The 18,110-nt window shown below is 38.9% G+C and overlaps 1 protein-coding gene across 8 annotated transcripts in view; it reads right to left on the reverse strand.

Moving 5' to 3' along the window:
* Window positions 1–3,281: 3,281 nt before the first annotated feature.
* Window positions 3,282–18,110, reverse strand: part of ANKRD44 (ankyrin repeat domain 44) — a 286,713-nt gene continuing 271,884 nt past the window's right edge. For 4 of the 8 annotated variants that reach the window (XM_044768524.2, XM_044768520.2, XM_070508285.1 and 1 more), the window contains 6 exons: window positions 15,052–15,135; window positions 13,859–14,004; window positions 13,293–13,375; window positions 11,055–11,137; window positions 9,908–9,999; window positions 3,282–7,572 (listed from right to left, as the gene is read on the reverse strand). In XM_044768524.2, the coding sequence (XP_044624459.2) occupies window positions 7,328–7,572; window positions 9,908–9,999; window positions 11,055–11,137; window positions 13,293–13,375; window positions 13,859–14,004; window positions 15,052–15,135 (733 nt within the window). In that variant the 3' untranslated portion in view covers window positions 3,282–7,327. Of the gene's footprint in view, window positions 8,058–9,907; window positions 10,000–11,054; window positions 11,138–13,292; window positions 13,376–13,858; window positions 14,005–15,051; window positions 15,136–18,110 lie in introns of all 8 variants that reach the window. The other 4 variants (XM_070508287.1, XM_070508289.1, XM_070508288.1 and 1 more) reach the window with 3 other exon arrangements.

Genomic DNA, 18,110 nt, shown 5'->3' on the forward strand with positions numbered 1-18,110 from the left:
AATAGGACCACAGCCATTTTTCTGCTTAAATTTCTCCAGTGGATTTTTATCACATTAAGAAAAAATTGAAACTCCTTCCCCTGGCTCACAAAATTTTAGAAGATCTGGCCTCAGACTGCTCTTTATCTCATCTCATACTATCCCTTCCTTACCCGACACGTCTCCAGCCACACTGGCCCCATCTGTTTGTGGAACGTGCCGAGCTCATTCTTGCCTTTGGTTGTTGGCACTGGCTGTCCCCTCTCCCTAGAATGTTCTGTCCTCTGATCTTTATATGGCTAGCAACTTCTTGTCATTAAGCTCTAAGCTTAGATGTTTGTAATTCTTGCAAATCCAACTATAAGAAATACGAGTTATTTAAGTTCTCACATCTGCTGGGTGCTTTATCAACTGAATATAAACACAGGTAAGTTTTTTGTGCTCTAAGTACTGCTTCAACATTTTTACTTTTGAAAATTATAAAAAATCTTCTAGAATTTAAATATACTTCATTAAATTGGCACTTAAAGGTAGAAAATGGTATCCTAGTAATAGTGTCTACCAGCGCCTAGAGAAACATGTGAGCCAACATTGCTGTGACGCCAGATCTTGCTATGTGACTGTGAGCCAAGTGCCCCATCTTTGTGAGCAGGGTTTCCCCACCTGTGAAGTAGATACATCATCCTTGGCTTAAGACAAGGAGTGTACATGTGCGTGTGTGTGTTTGTGTGTTTAACAACAAGAAAATTAAATATTTGTCTCAAATCCATGCAGTACTTTTCTCTTCACCACTCACCTGAATGTGAGCTCTCCTAGAAAAACACACAACCAGGGAACACGGTCTCGAAATTCCTTCTGAAGTTCTTTTTCTTAGGCTTGTAGGTGCTCTTTATGAGGGGATGTATATTAGAGCATGTTTATGCAATTCCCTGTGAAAATAGATTTTGAAATATGGCTGGCTGTACAAATAACAAATTGATGAAGAAAGGATTCGGAAACGAGGAGAGGAAGTAGATGAGCAGTGAGGTGAGGGTGCACTGGTGCTGAGGGTGGGGTGTCGTACACTAGGCTGGCTGGGACAGCTGGCATCCTTGGCCTAGTAAATACTTGTACAGTAAATGTTAGTAGCAACCCCTCCCGCCCCCTGTCATTGTGCTAGCCACAAATGCCCACACATTTCCAATCACCCCCTGGAGTGCTTGAAAATTAATCAGTGGCACAGCCATTATCTTCGCTGCTTTATATTTTACAGCAAATGTACCTTCAGTATGAAATTTGCTAAAGAGACAATTCATACAGCACTTTTAACCCACGGTATTTTTGTGTTATGTTAATCGCCTGTTAGCTTAATGCTTTTGTGCCTTGCAAGCTAATTCGGGAACACATTAAGTGTGTTAAGTGAGGGATAGATGCACAGGGATCTAAACCTACTGAACGGAATGTGAGAGAGGGATCCTCTGACAAGCAGTTTGGAGGCAAAGTACCACAGCGAAGTTCACCAGTATCATTACTGCGGTGGAGGCCATTATCCCCTTTCTGGTTTCTTATGAGAGTACAATTGAAATTAGTGGATCTCTCTGTTTTCCTTGAAAGGGTGAATTTAGGAAGTCAAAGTAAACAATTTCCTTAGCAATGGCCAGGAGGAAGTTATCTTAATATGATGTTCTACTCTCAAAGGACTGTGGTAGACTCAGTGTGGTAAATAGCTTCCAAAACAGCTCCCAGTGATTCCTGCCTCCTGATATCACACTCTTTGGTCATCCTCTTCCCTTGAATATGGGACAGACCTAGTGACTTGCTTCTAATGAATAGAATATGGGAAAAATGATGGAACGTCACTTCGAGATTCAGTTAAATAGCTGTGACTTCTGTCTTGCTCTTTCTCTGGCTTTTCTCAGCTTGCTGGCTCTCATGAGGCAAGCTGCCTTGTCAAGAACTGCCCTTGGGAAAGGCCCACTTGGCAAGGAACTGAGGGCAGCCAACAGCCATTGAGGAACTGAAGCCCTCAGTCCAACGATCCATGAAGAATCCTGCCGACAACCATATGAGTGAGCTTGGAAATGGATCTTTCCCTGGCCGACACCATCATTCCAGCTGGTGAGTGACGCTGTGGCAGAGACCTGACTAGACCATGCCTGGACTCCTGACTTACAAAAACTGTGAGATAACATTTGCTGCTTTAAGTCACTAAGTTTTGGGGTAATTTGTTATACAGCATTAGATATCTAATGTGTCCAGTCTGCTCTAAACTATGGGAAGCACTCACCTGTGGTATGATTCATGCTTTACAGTCTTCAAAAGTGAGAAGTCAGATTTGTATATTTGAATAAACAGTGAGACATGGCACAGCGCAAAAGCTCCCTGAACATCCCTAGCAGGAGAAACCAACAACCACCACAAAACACTATTTGGCAGGATGGCACAGGGGAGAGAACATCTACAGGCACAAGTTGTGTATTCAGATCACTAATTATACAAATTCCAGCAAGTTGTATAATTTCTCTGGGTTTCGGTTTCTTGATGAAAAATATGGTGATGGGATTGGGCTAGACTCTCAGAACTGCTAACACTCTATGACACTGTGAGGTGAGGGACTCAGGAAGGCCCCACCCCAAAATCTCTTTCTCATCAGCTGGCAACTCCATCATGAGGAATTTGTTCCTTAGTGCTTCTAGGAACTGTCCCTGAGGTTACTACTAAAGGGAAGAAATTGTGAATGGTGAGACAGATGGAGAGGAAATTCTGTGGATAACTTTAAAAATAGTACAAGAATCTTGTGTTGCTTGGAACCAGTGGAAGGGTAGTGGGGGCAGCAACAAAGATAAGCATGGCTGATTTCACCGTTTTGAGGCCCTAGCCGGCTTCCTCCTTCAGATATATGGGATTTATACAGTTAGTCGCATTTCCCCTCTTACTTTGGCTGCAAGGAAGCTTAGAGCAAACTCAAGTTCAGTCACAGTCACTGTGTTAAATTTTATGGTTCCCATATTTTTTTTTGTATTCTTTTTCCTGTCCTAATTTTTCTACCTGTAGTTTATCATGTGTTTTGTTGCAAGCCAGTCCAAATCCTTCATGGAGAAAGTTGGAGGTATAACTATAATAAACACAAACATACAAGTTTGAAATTTTTTCTCTAATTGCGATGATACAAACAGAAACAGCAAATCTGGAGATACGCTTCTATCTTGATTATATATTTTCAAAATTTAAGGTTAATTTGGGTTTGGCGGGAGATGAAGATTTAAATTAGCAGAATAATTGGTAAAATTAGCATAAATTGGAAAAATTAAAGGCAACACAAATTGCAACAATATTTGTACCGTTTTTATTTGTAAAAATAACCATCTGAATGCACTTCCGTAGTATATTACAGTTATGCACTTCATTACGTTATTAGCATTCAGTAGTTGAAAAAGTATTAAACTGTGCTTGAGAAGATTCAGATTGGTTCAAAGTCACTCACTGAACTAAAAATCATTTTCCTCATTTTTACAGTCAGGACATTTACCAGAGTCATTCAACTCCAATTTACATAAGAAAACATTACAGACAAAATCCCACTGAAATCATCAAACAATACTTTATGCTGTTACAAATATGTTATGCAAAATATAACACTGGCACCGGATTTGTATCATCGTGCTTCGCAAAGATATATTGCACATGCTAAAGCATAAAATACGCAGACAAAACTACCAAAGAAATGATATTTGCATTGAATTTTTAGATCACTGCATAAGAAACGCACAGAATTACATTTTATACACACACTCAGATTGTCACTATCTTAAAACGCTTTTCCCCTATAACACTGACCTATGGTTTACAGTTTGGTAAGAAGAAAGCATTTTAGCACTGCAATATCAAACATAATTCCTATAAAAAACTTCAGCATTTTCATTTTCATTTCAAAGCAGGTAAGAGGGGAAATAGGAAAAAAGACACTTTATACATTCAAAGAAAGGCCGAAATGAAAAGTCACTGGTATTATATTGCTCTGATAACACTCAAATGAAAAAAATACAAAACATTTCACAGAACGTCTTCAGAATATACAAATATAAAAAGGCACTCTAACTTCATATCACAAGACAAAAAAGGGATGAGTTCTTCAACCAACGCAACAGATCAGCAAACCAAGTTGCTCAACAGTACAGAGAATGACTAGTGCAGCAAATCCATTCGATGTTCTTGTTCTAGCTTCATAACAAGAGAAGAAATCAAGCAGCTGTTTGCTGCCTAAAGTACCAAAACATACTATGGTGCCCTTTTAGTAGTGATAAATAGAAGTCCCCTGAGCTATTTACTGTAGAATCATAGCAGATTTTAGGCAATTTGGAGATAGTGATGTATTTACTGAGGATTGGCAGACACAGAGCACAGGTAAGTGGATGAAACATGATCCCTGTGGCTGTGATTAAAAGACAATCTAAAAATAACACATTTTGGTAAAAGCACTAAACAACAAGACTCAATGAAAAGCACAATTTTTTCTGTTTTCTTTCTTAGAAAGCCAAGTTGCCAATCTAGTTTTACTTCTAAGAGATGTACTTGAAAAACACAGAACTCATAGTTTTTAAAGTCATTTCTTAAAGGAAAAAATTTGGTCTTGGGGGTAGGGAGAAATAGAAGGAGAGCAGGAGAGCGAGAGAGCGAGAGAGCTGGATTCAATGAACGGTTCTCTAGTGGGCATGGTTTCATTTTGTTCCTTTGTCCTCCTCCTTTCTGTCAGTAAGACAGCGGGGTGGGGCGGGGGGAATCAAATCGCAGCTCCATGGAGACAATGTCACCCGGCGTCACTGCTTTGCTGCCACATTCCTTATTCTCTGTGCTACTCTACAGGAGAAATGTTAGCACTGCTTTACCATTAAAGCAGGCATTTCATTTGCTGCTTTAAACGCCAACTGAGCAAGATTTCCATTCACTTCTAGAAAAAGACACGCAGTATCCCATGCTTCTTCAGCACTGGATCTCCCTAATTTTCAGTGTTTTGGTAAAGATAAGGTCATTATTGCTCATCAGCAATTTATCTACTTTTAAAAAATTCACTGTCTCTTAAACAAAAAGGACAGAGGAAGGAGAGGAACACAATGCCAAGAATTAAAAAAACAACGGTAGCAGTGTCAAAAATTTTCAGTGAAATTAATACCGATTCTATAAGTCCTTTGAACAAGTTCTCATTTGTGAAGAACTCAACATGAGTTTTTAGTTAAATCCAGGATATTAAAAGAGTAAGATTAAAGTCTTTTACAGTTAAATGAAAAATCTAATACTGTATCTGCATTTGATCCAGATATGATAGAACACTGTTTTAAAAATCTCACACTATAAAATAGCAATTTCCAGGAGGAAAACAGAACTGCTTATAAAACGTCAGAGAAAACTGCCCTAAAGCAACCTGTTTCTTTCTTGTCTCTCCCTAAAGTGGAAAATAGCACTTGAGCTGGTGATTTTTATTTCTCCTCTTGGTATAGGTGCCCACACACAGGCATAGTTTCCCATTGGGTTACCGAGACCATGTGAGACTTTCAGTGGATTTAGAATAATTTCTGTATCTTTCTTTGGGCCACCTTTGTGCACATGATCCACTTCAGTTTTCATCTTGCACAAGAGCATAAGTACTGCAGTGTCCTCGAAGCTCTAAGGTGGCTACAGCCTGGGGCTCACCGATGGATGGGTGTTGTACCTCACTCCAACGTATCTGAAGAGCTTGAGGGTTGGCTGGAACCTTAGCAGTGGATACGCTGGGCTTGGCCCCAGGACTGCTGGCCAGCCCAGGCAGGGTCCTGTGTATTTTTCTGCTTTTTTGTTATTCCAAGTAAGACACATAGCAATTAAAATAGAGAACAAACAATGGATGTTTCCTCAGCATTTGTTTCATTTCAAATAAATAGAAACACATTTACATCAAAAGTATATTAACATTTTCTCTAGTTTGGCAAAAAAATAAGCCGTGGTCAACACATCATCAGTTACAAATGTTAAGCCATCAACTAGAAATCTGTGTCATCAGAAATATAAAATACAACAAAGACTGTTACGCAAAAGATTACATTTTAACTCCATAGAAAAGCTACTTCAGTTTTCACTTCCATTTTGAAGGAAAACCATTTGAATCTTCCATTTTAGACTGAAGCATTTTGGTCCTCATGTATAGCTGGTTGATGAACGACAGACATATATATACATATATGTGTGCGTGTATATGTGCATAATTTTTAGAGAGTCTCATTCTTCTTTTTGCACAGCTATTCCAGGTGCAGAACGGGGTCCATTTGACCTAGAAGCTTTGGCAGAGGGAGCAGACACAGTATTCACCATGTTGATTTCATCATCAAGCAACCGTCAATTGGCTTTAATTTCCATGTCACCCATTTCTACCTCCTGCTTTCACTTTCCTTCTTCCCTTTGGCAGTCACACTTTGACTCACTTGGCATGACCTTGACTGAGAAGCTCATTTAACATTTTACTATTGATAAACAATGCTGATGGTTCTGATGTTTTTAAACGTTAGTACTTTGATTTAAGAACGAATTAATAAAGGGTAGTTTCATAGTAAATTTGCACATGTCTCAAACTCTTGGTGCAATATAATTTTCATCTGAAATGTTATTAGATTTGGACTCAATCACTCGGGTGAAAATTAGTCACAGGTTTGTTATGGGGAGCACTGGGTGCCATATGTGTGTTAAATGAAAAAAACAAGTTCCATTTTCAATGAATTTTTCTCTTCATCTGGCACCTTTAACAAAAATCCTCAGAAAGAAGTTCTGGATATTTAAGTGCTTACTATAGAGAGGATATGAATAATTGGACTCCCTTAAAAAGATTATTACAGGCATTATTTCTCAAGATGAACACCTCTTTACCTTTGGCTTCTAGTGAGGAGGTAAACATCAAAGTGAGAAGAGCTTTGCGGCATTCCCTATCCACCCGTCCCCCGCTGGGGGGACAGGAATGTCACACTGATATACTTCTGAGAACTCACTGCCAAGTGAGTACATGAAAAAAATATCTATAGAGAATAGCTCCCTCTCGGTGCATTATCCCCAAAGAGAAAGACTTAAATGCATTTTTTATTCTTTACTTAAAGTGAGAGGTAGACTTTCACAGGAGCATCTTAGATCTAAGGAAAACATGAAACAAATCAAAATCGGGGCCCGTCTGTGTGAGTGCTCTGCCCTCCAGCCTAGCTGCCCTCCTTCAGTTTGATTAATTCCTTCTCTACTGGCTTCTAGAGGAAGCCTGGGCCCATAATAATACTTGAATACAACATAAACCTGGAATTCAAGTTTCTTTCCCTTCCTCCAACATGGTTGAACAAGGAAAAGCTTCTACAGTCCAAAGTCAAAACGTTTCGGAATCAGAATCATTTTCATTGTACCCATCCTCCGAGCCTACGTTGTTACTGCAGAGGCTAACCATGCTACCCAGATTGGAGAGGGTCGTCCTGCTCAAATTGTCTTTTTTAAAACAAACGAAGTTGACAGCCGTCATTGCACTGGAAGGAGATAAAGTCATGGTAGCCAAAATGAGGGCCAGGCAGTCAGCCACGTCTTTGTTAGGAGCGCAAGCCAGGGCCGGGGTATGACCTGGGCGTAAATGCAGACAAGGCAGTGGTTAGTCCAGGAAATCCAGAGGCGGGTGAGCATTCCACAGTACATCTCCTACGACCTCACACGCGGAGATGTATGTCGAGTTAGAAATCATGCCAGGCAAAAGGAAGAGTTACTTCCACAAGTCATGCTGGGGGTGACGCTGGAGGGGTTGGGGGGGGAGACATTTTATGGAGGGGTTTTGGGTTTTGTTCAGCTTACATGACAACAACAAGCACTATATTGTCCGAAGTTAGGCAGGATTCCAGTCTTCATCTAGTGAACAGAGACACGAGGGGCTGGGGGTGGGACACAATTCCACAACAAACAGCAACAGGACAACCAGGAAGGTGTTTCCAGTTGAGAGCACAGGCACGTGGTGCACTTGGGGCTGGGGCCAGGGCACTCTCATTCTGAGAACAAGGACTTTCCATTGCAGGTAATCGTGTGTCCGATTAGAAAAGACACAGAAAACCAGATGTCTGTAAAAGTGAGTCAGGCAGTTTTGTCACTTTATATGTACTTTATAGAAAGTATACACCAATTAACTTGCTCTAGAAAAATGGAATCATGTGAGCAGATCAGACACAGGAAGGCACTGGCTGTTTGTAATTAAAAATGTACTCCCATTTAAAGGAAACAGAATTTAAAAAAAAATAGCAACACCACCAACCAAAGTCCCCAGTCCTCAATGGAACAGATGTGAGAAAATTGCTATGTTTGCCGTAGAGCTGTGTCATTCTCTCTCATTTAGACTTGATGGGTCCAGTCCAGAAAAGAATGCTATCTCAACGCATAGAGTACCTGCCATGGGAGGTAGGTACATTCTTTCATTTAATTGTTATCCGTATCCACCTTTTGTTCTACTGGCCTGAAAGGGTTAGCTGTCCTCTCTGCTGACCACAGTTCCTACTCCCACTCACTCATTTATTCAGAGGAACTGGCTCAAAAAACCTTTACTTTTTGTTGTTTTGTTTATTAGCACCTGACCCTCGCCCTGCCCCCCTTAACAGATTATTCCTCTCTCTGGTTTGAAAACCAACAAGAATGGACAGAGAGCTTAACACTCCATTCCACAGAGGTCGGTGATGAGTAAAGGCATTGGGATTGTATGCTGTACAAAATGGCCCCAAATATTTGCAGGCCTTGGGGTGCAGCTAAGCTCTGAGACAGGCCACAGTTCCATGGCCCAGGGCTCTTGTTCCTAAGGTCACCATGGGCTGGACAAGCCTCAGATGCAGCAGACTTATACAGGAGAGAGGCAAAACTAATTTATTCTGGTCTCTTTGATCATTTTGGAGAAAAATTGTGGGCCTCTGTATGCCTAAGATCTACATAGTGGTGATCAGAGGGTATGGGAAGGTAAGGCAGGAAGAAAGAAGACGGAGAAAGAACTTTCTGTGCCTCCTAGATGAGTCAGGTCGGGGACAGAGCAGGGTACATGCCAGGATAAATGGGGCTGCAAAACCAAAACTAATAGGAGTTAGCTACTGATGTCATGTGGCTGCTTACTTCCGAGAAATAGGCATGAGCTGCTAATTCCAATACCTGTAATAAGCAGTTAATTGAGTTATGTTAATACATTTTATTATAATACTTTAATTAAATGCCAAAATTAATGCCACGTTTTAAAAAATTACTTAACTCATAAATATCCAGAAGTTCCTCTTTTGCTCCCCAAGGTTAATAGGCATTGTGCTTAAAATGGTAGTTTCATACAATTCTAGTGTTCATTAACTATCAAAATTTCTTAGGAAGCAGAGTAGAAAGCTTCTGTTAAGAGTTAGTTCACTTAGAAAAGGCACATTATATAGATCAAGAGAAGCTTTCAAGCCTAGATGTTAATTAAAAATGTTTACTCATGTTCCCTAAATATCCATACTAGGAATATGAGTTCTGATCTGTTCTTAAAAAAAAAAAGGTTTGATCTCAGAATGAACTGAAATACGCAGACCTAGGCTTTTCTTTGAGCCCTGGAGCATGCACTAATATGTGTGATCCCTAACTCTTCAGCGGATGCAGTTAGAATTTCGAATGCCAAGTTGAAAGCTTTTTAGTGTGTTTAAAATATTTTAACCACCAAGCTGAGGAGTTAGAGACCAGCTGCTGACATTACATGCAAAATGGAAGGCACCGGTGGGCTACAGGTGGACTGTGTGTTTTGTGAAGACAGACAGAACAAAGCATCTTGTTTGATTTCTCACACACGGGGAACTTCCATAGGGGAGAGAATCCTTACTACCTTTTTAACTAGCGCCTATCTTTCTCATTTTCCTCTGGCTTCACAGCATGTGGAAGGCACCTGCTGGGACTGTTCAATTTTTCCACTTACCATTTTCATCCACGGCGAGGACACAGGCCCCTTTTGCCAGCAATTCTTCAACCACCACCTTCAAGCCGTTGCGGGCAGCAACGTGCAGGGGGCTGAGAAAGGACAACAGCAAGCGTCACTTGTGATTCCTATTTGTGTGAGAGTGTGTCATTTTGCGTTGCTAAAAGGAAGAAAGTACTTAAGAACCTATAAATGGTACATGAATCTTTTTACTTTAAAAAAAGATATTTGTTGACCAGATCTTTTCCAGATGCCAATGATGCAACTGTTCTCCTGTGTTGGCCCAGATTTCTCTGCAGATATTACAAATAGTCTGCATCTCAAAAACCTCACTGACAGTAAATAGGAAGCCGGAGGAAGAACTCAAGCTCTGGTGTGTTTTCTAGAAGGTTCTTTACCCCTTGCTTTCAAATACTCCAGCATTTGAATCACTGTTTCACACAGTTCATCAATAGAAGTGGTATTAATAATACTGATATATGTAATCTCAAACCTTTATTATTACTAAATGCACTGAATGATATTCTATTGAATTTAGAATTCGTTAAAGAAGAATGTCAAACCCAGTCTCTTCTGCTTATACATTACTTCAGAATCTTAATGAAAAAGAAATCTTAATATTCTTTTGCCCTTAAAACAAATGTGTAAGTAATTTCCTAAAATGGAAAATGAAGTAGCTTTTAGGTCTTTCACGCTGAGGATTACACTGAATTATATTAAAATATAATTAAGACAAATAGCATAGAAACTCTTCAAATATATTCTGGGAACCTGATTTATAAAACTGTCATTTTCCAGTAAGAATACATAATGCTAATACATTCATACAAATAGTTTCCCCAAATATGTCATCTCGTAAGATTTTCTAACAGCCCACTAAATTTTTAATATTACCATAGGAATACCAGCAAAGAAAAACACAGGTTTCACAAATTTCTATGAAGGCATATCAAAATAAACATTCTAACTAGAAATGCCTAGCATGGTCAGCATTTGTGTGACTGTCAGCTTCATGAAGGAGAAGCCAGGTTGTGCCTTTCACCACCACATTCCCCAGCTCTAGCCTGGCACACAGCAAGCTCTGAATGTTTTTTGAATAAATGACTATGAATCTGGGTCTGAGTCAAACTTCAGGAGCCACACTTACGTCTGCAGTGCATTATTTTTTGCATTAATAAGGCTCTCATCTTGTATCTTGTCAAGTATTAACAAGGCACATTTTTCATGACCCTAATAAAGAAAAATAATGATAAGAAACATAGGACAGAGACACAGAACAGTTTCAGAAAAGTCACTTCATTATGCTTTAAATTTAAAATGAATATCCTCTGCCTAAAAACATTTTATAAGGTTATTTTCTGAGTAATTCTTTTTTCTTGCAAAAAGCAAATAGTTAAAGGGCCCCAGATTCTCAAAGATTCTTAAACCCTTAAATCCTTCAACATTACTTTCTAAACATAAGTCAAGTCCCATGTCCTTCCTCAAACCTTCAAATAGCACTTCGGTGATCCATCTCTCCTTGGGATTCCCATCACACCTCGTACCTGTATCACTCACAGTCGTTTACCGCCTTACACTATGCAGAGACTCTTTTTCATGAAAGCTCATTCATTTCTTCCTCCCCCTTCTGGGGGGAAATCTCTCTATATCTTATGACAACAGATGATTGATAACTTTTCAAAAATCAATTGAGGGGCTGGCCCCGTGGCTGAGTGGTTAAGTTCACACGCTCCCCTTTGGCGGCCCAGGGTTTTACTGGTTTGGATCCTGGGTGTGGACACTGCACCGCTCATCAGGCCACACTGAGGCGGCATCCCACATGCCACAACTAGAAGGACACACAACTAAAATATACAACTATGTACTGGGGGGCTTTGGCAAGAAGAGGAAGAAAAAAAAGAAGATTGGCAACAGATGTTAGCTCAGGTGCCGATCTTTAAAAAAAAAATCAATTGATCAATCAGAGACCCTTTCAAGATTTCAGGCCTAGGCCCTATTAAGGAGTCATGGCTTCCTAAATCCTTGCTACTCAAAGTATAGCCCGCAGAAGAGCAGCATCACCTGGGAGTTAGAAATGTTGAATCTGAGCCCCACCACAGACCTACTAAATTAGAATCTGCATTTTAACAAGAGCCTCAAGTGATTTATTTGCACAATAAAGTTTGAAAAGCACTGCACATATACTCACAAAAACACTACACCTTGAAATGAACTTCATGAAACTGAGCACTTTTTGTGGTTTCCATGGGCTTCCCAGAGCATGAAGTGAGAAAAGGCAACCAAAGAAAGGAACAGCTGAGACGTCCGGTACCACTGGGTATTCATAACACCTTTAATACTATAACTATGTTGAGATAAACCACCCACCATCACCGGTATCAAGTGGCATCATACTTAACGCTTTATAAGGAAGACCCTTAAATACGATTTTAGAAGTGTCCATGGAGTTTTGATTCTGATACACTGCTGGTAGAGTGTAACCAGCTGTGACCTTATTAGGGGGAGATGTGGTCTTAAAAATGATCATTGCCTTAGACTCAATAATTTCACATTTAGGAATTTATTTTAAAGGAATGAGTAAAGATTCTTAAAATAGAGATTTCTCTACAATTAGCATTATTTATAGTAGCATATATGTGAAAACAAGCAAATGTCTAAAAACAGGGGATAGGTTGAATAAAGGATGGCACATTCCTAAGGTGGAATGGTGCACATCTTCTAAAACACTATAAAATAGGATGTCTACAGGAAAGATATTCATAGTATATGATTCGGTAACAAAAGCAGGTTATAAAATAGTGTGATCCCACTTTTGTAAAATCATATATTTTTACACATATCATTTATCCTTTATGGAAGCAGGAACACTGAGCTACATGTGAACACAATGCTATTAAAAAACCCCACACATTCTTTGCATTGAACCATGCACCAGGAAAAAAAGGGAGAGGGTGGAAGTGCACACGAACACATTTGCCTCATAGAAGAGTATTTTTTGACTGTGTTATTACAATGTCTTCAAATGGAACAAAATGAAAACAAGTGGAACTGCATATATTTTCGAAGCCATATAACTAAAGTCCTAACCTGTGTTTAAAACCAAAATGTGGTACTACAACCATGGAGACAGATACAGTGGCAGCACCAAGACAGATTGGAGCAAGAACGCAAGTGGCCAATGCCATGACAGGCACACCCTCATTGCCCCGTGTGGGTCTGCCCTTTGCTTCTCCCCCTTCCATTCCACTCAGTTGACAACATCCTGGGAAAATGCATATCTTAATTAAGAGCCATGATACACACGACTGAGACAGACAGACAGAATTTAAGTGGTATTATTATTAGTACAACACTAAGTAACACTGTTTCAAATTCATTTACATACTTTACTACTAGCCAAATGTAAGGGTGTGTTCAAGTCCTTATCCTTCACAGTCAGATCAGCCTGGGCACTGTTCACCAAAATATCTACAGGAAAAGCCAAAAGAGAGTTACTTAGACTAGACGCTAATTACACGCAGGCTGAGGAGGAAGACACTAGAGAAACAATAACATATTTAAATTAGTACAGCTCACATAATCATGTTTAATGTTTTTAAAGAAAAAGGAGCAATCTATTGTCCTATTTATTCTATCCAAATGCAAAGGCTATAGGCATTAATTTGAATTGTCTTTACAGTTTTGCTATTTTCAGGTAAATGATTCTGTTGTTATATTTGGTTTCTAAATGTTGAAAGATTTCACTGCAGAAAGTTTGGCTCACTTTGACAAGGTCCTCCACTAATCAAGTTAACAGGGGACTGAGGTCAATTAGCAAGTAGAATCAGGTGGCTTAAAGACAATGTTGGTCTTTTTTACACGTATATACCAAGATAATAACTGATATCTCAACTTTACACAACTTTAGTTTTGGATAGGCACACATGTGAAGGCCACAAGTCGAGCACATACCCACAGCGCCTGCCTGCCCATTCTCAGCAGCCATCATCAGTGCTGTTTTCCCTGAATTGTCTGCTGCGTTCACTTGAGCGTTGTGTCTCAGAAGAAGCTGCAAGCACTCCACGTGATCAGCAAAAGCTGCAGCATGAAGCGGTGTCCTAACAATTTAAAACAAATAGGATTTTATTTTCCTTTAAAGGTAACACGCTCTCTTTCTGTACATGCCCGAGAAACATGTTCATGGTGTCATCCTAGGGATTTAAAACTTACCAGTTTACAGAGATAATGATCAGACCCACTCTTAAGTCCACTCAGGGTGGACACTGAAGTGTCAGCTATGTGAATGGCACCCCCTAGATTTGGGAGGTGTAAGTGGTGGCCCTGATAATGAAATTAGCATCTTTACTGACCCTTTAATCTTGAGTTCCAGTGACTTCTCTCTCATCTTTGATAAAGATACTTTGAAAAATTAAACCTTAAATTTGTAGGTAATTGGATATTTAAATTTAAAAAAACAAGCCCACATCATCTAATGTGGATAGTTGATTTCCTTGGGAGGACAATTTGGTATTATTTATCAAAATTAAAAACTGTCAATCTTTTAACCAAGTGATTCCACTTCTAGAGCTTTATCTCCTAGATGCATTTGGTCATGTGAACAGACACATGTGCTAGATTGTTCACGCATCAGTCTTTGAAGTAGCAAAACATTGGAAACAACCTAAATGTTCTTCAGTATAAGGCAGGCTCATTAAATCATAGTATATGCATTCAATGCAATAATATGCGCTTTAAGAAGAATATGGTGAATCTCTATGTTCTTGCATGGAAAGACTCCAACATACACTAAAAGCAGAACTTTGCTATAGAATGTTCCTGTTTGCATAAAAAGAATATAAGCATACATATTTTTATATATGTTTGTAGCCATGAATAGAAAATATTTGGGAGAATATAAAAATTTGGAAAGAACAGTTTAAAGTGGCTTTCACGGTGGAAGAGGCTGGGGCTTCTGGGTTAAGAGGGTAATTTAATTATATACCCTTCATTGTATTTAATTTTTAAAAACCATGCTTATATACTACTTTTTCAATTGAAAAAAAATAGATGTATGGCTACTCTGCAACCACAAAGCAAAGCTGAGTGGTTCATCAAGACAAGAAGATTCATCAAGACAAGAAGCATGCCATCTTAGGATCACTTACCTCCCTTTGTCATCTCTACAATTGACAATACTGGAATCTATGGCCCCAAGTAGCAATGATGCACAATTCTCATGGTCATTTATTCTAAAATGAAAATTGAATTTAAATTTTAAAATCTCTCTCTTTAAAAAATTATATTCCCTCCTACTCCATCTTCCTATGCACTATATATTTAACAATCCAACGCATTAAAAAAACCTGATGCAAATATCTGTGGTCTATATTCTGGTAAAATGATTATGGTAGACAATTTAGGTCATACAAATAAACTTAATTTAATATATCATGAAGTGGGTAGTCTCCACTCTCAAGAGTTCGGAGAACTGCTTGCTTCATGAAGCGTTAAATAAAGTTTGTGTCACTTAAATAGTCTTCTTTAATCATTTTAAGAGTTTTGGTGACAAGGACGGGATCTGAAACTGACTACTAATGGCCTGTGGGACAAGACACATGGGCAATGTGCCCAGTGAAGTCTTTGAGTTCACCATGCCTCTCATCGTTACCACGCGCCGTGGGAAGTCACGCTCAGATTTGAACTCTGCTTCCTTGCGTGGAGCTCTCTAATCCAAACAAACTTGATCCAAAATTTTTTAAAGGAAAGAGGTTTATTAAAGTTCCCAGAAAGGTTCTGGGATCCTGGAAATGTTCCAGGACAGTTCCACAGCAGGTGGCAGCAGCTAAAGGACTAACAGGGACCTCAAGGTAGGTCCAGAACATAAACCACTATGGGACTTGGGGAAATAAATCAAGACAAGAAATTCAAACTGTTTTGACCAATGGCACCTCAAAATCTAAATAGGCACAAGGTGGACCATTAAAAGCCATTAGGGCGTCCTCCACTATAGAGAAATCTTCTCATGAAAGGAGTAATAGATCTATTGTTAATATGAATCCTGGGAGCCAAATCTGCAAAATTGATGCGCACAGGTCGAGCACTTAAAAGCTCTTAGAGTTCTTGCCACCTAAATTCAAGACTCTTGTGCTAGGATAAGTTGGTCATTTGAAATCAGCTGGGATACTGGAAAAAAGATTGTCCCGGAAGCTTTTGTGCAAATCCTTTGGCACCAACTCAAATGCCCCATAAATACCCTCAAAGGAGAGCCTCCATAATGGCCCCTCCCAGGGTTGAAAGGACTCCACAGTGTTCTCCAGTAAACTGATACCAGTTATTCCTTTAAACAGCCCAGGGGAAACTAAAATTAAAATTAATGGAAAAACCATGCCAAATTCTGATAGATACCAGGGCTACACTTTACTTTAAGCCCCACTCATTCTGGAGCCTGCAGATGAGATCCTGGGAAAACCAGCAGAAGCTGGCAAAGGGTGAGAATTCCTACCAGAGTCGGCTCTCCCAGATCTCTGTAGTGCCCAGTTGAGAGAGAAAGGTAAATTTCATGTTGTCCCTTCCTTTCCAAAATCAGACTATTGTGAATTTGGTTTTGAGATACCCATTGGTTAGTGATCCTTTTCTCTTCCACGTACAGCTATTGTCTTCTTGTTTGTCCTAAGTCCTTTCTTTTGGCTATTTTTGGGAGTGACTCTGGATCTTGGGAGGGTAGTATCTTTTGTACCATCTTTGTGGATGCCTCTTGCATCCATGGGATTGTTCAATACTGCCAGGAATATTTATTGTTTGTCCCAGCTGAAACTTGACAAGATATTTGAAAGACTTTTTATTCTTTTTTTTAAAGAAGCTCTATGGTCAGAAGTTGGCCAAATTGGAAGTTGATATTCAGAGCCTGATAGGAACTTCTTTTCAGGCCTTTTCCCCTAATTGAAAATGAAATTATGTACCTGGAGTGGTGGTGGTGGAGGGGACATTCCAAAGACAAACAGCTCTAAATCTAGAACATAGGAATCTTTTGATTTCTATCTTAATTGAAGGACTAATCCTCTCCTTTACATAAGGAGGCAAACTGAAGATAATGTAGTTGGATGGGCGAGTCAACTCCTTTCTTTGAGGAATTAGAATCAACTCTTCTTGTCTTAAAAATTGAGTCTTTCAAGAACAGAAAAAGCCCACCTAACCTTTTTACAAACCCCCAAACCTCCCTGATTCATCTCAAAAGGCTTAGAGGTATTGTAAAAATTCTGGACTTAGGAAAAAAAGTTCTTCTTGGAGAAACGTGGATTCTTTCCCTGTGCCTTTGAGGTGTAAATATTCTATTCATCCTCTCTAGGAACTGAGAACCATCTCTTTGAAATGCAAACTTCAGGGAGATAATTCTTATCACAAGGAAGAAAGAAAAAAGAAAAGGCTTTTTAAAATCTAGAGGGATGAAAAATCTTAAAAGTCTTCTCCCCAAATATTAGTAAAAAGTTTAAGCTATCTGAGCTGCTAACTTTAATTTATTTCTTACCAGAAACATAATTTGGATCCAACTGTTCTTTTAAAACTAGCGAGTTTTGCATTATCATACCTGTCTCATGGCTAAAATTTTAAAAGCTATAAGATCTCTTTCTATGTCTGTCTGTATGTTTACATATGTCTATGTATGTATGTTATAGATAAGTGTTTTTTTCTACCTCTGGATGGTACTGCTAAAATTAATTTGTAAAGAGCTCTATTTAATTGGCTTAAAGAAAATTATGCACTTATATAAATCAAGTATACTCTCAGAAATATAGAAACTAACGCAAATATTTTACAAGTTCACATGATCTAGGTTAATCTTCGGTAAGTAAAAACTAATTTAAGTTTGTTGGTTTCATTAAAACAGGTATGTCTTCAAAGTTATTAGCATTAAATATAACGTGAACGTACAACTCTTATTCTACCTAGGTTTACTAAAAGTCAAATAAGCTCATTTATCTCTGTTACACAATTTGTCAGCAAGAAAGATAAGACAATGGTTAGCTGTTTAATATCTCATGAAATTTTCATGTGTAATCTAAACATAATCGTTAAGAACAAGTGAATTAAATAGATGTAAGGAAGATAAAAGTATAAACTTTCCAACAATAATTATGCTTTATGGTATGTCTACTTAAAAATAGTTTTCAAATTTTTCTCTTTTTTTTTGAGGAATATTGGCCCTGAGCATTAGCTCTGTTGCCAA

Source organism: Equus asinus, chromosome 4, assembly GCF_041296235.1.
Source record: "Equus asinus isolate D_3611 breed Donkey chromosome 4, EquAss-T2T_v2, whole genome shotgun sequence".
Classification (NCBI taxonomy): Eukaryota; Metazoa; Chordata; class Mammalia; order Perissodactyla; family Equidae; genus Equus; species Equus asinus.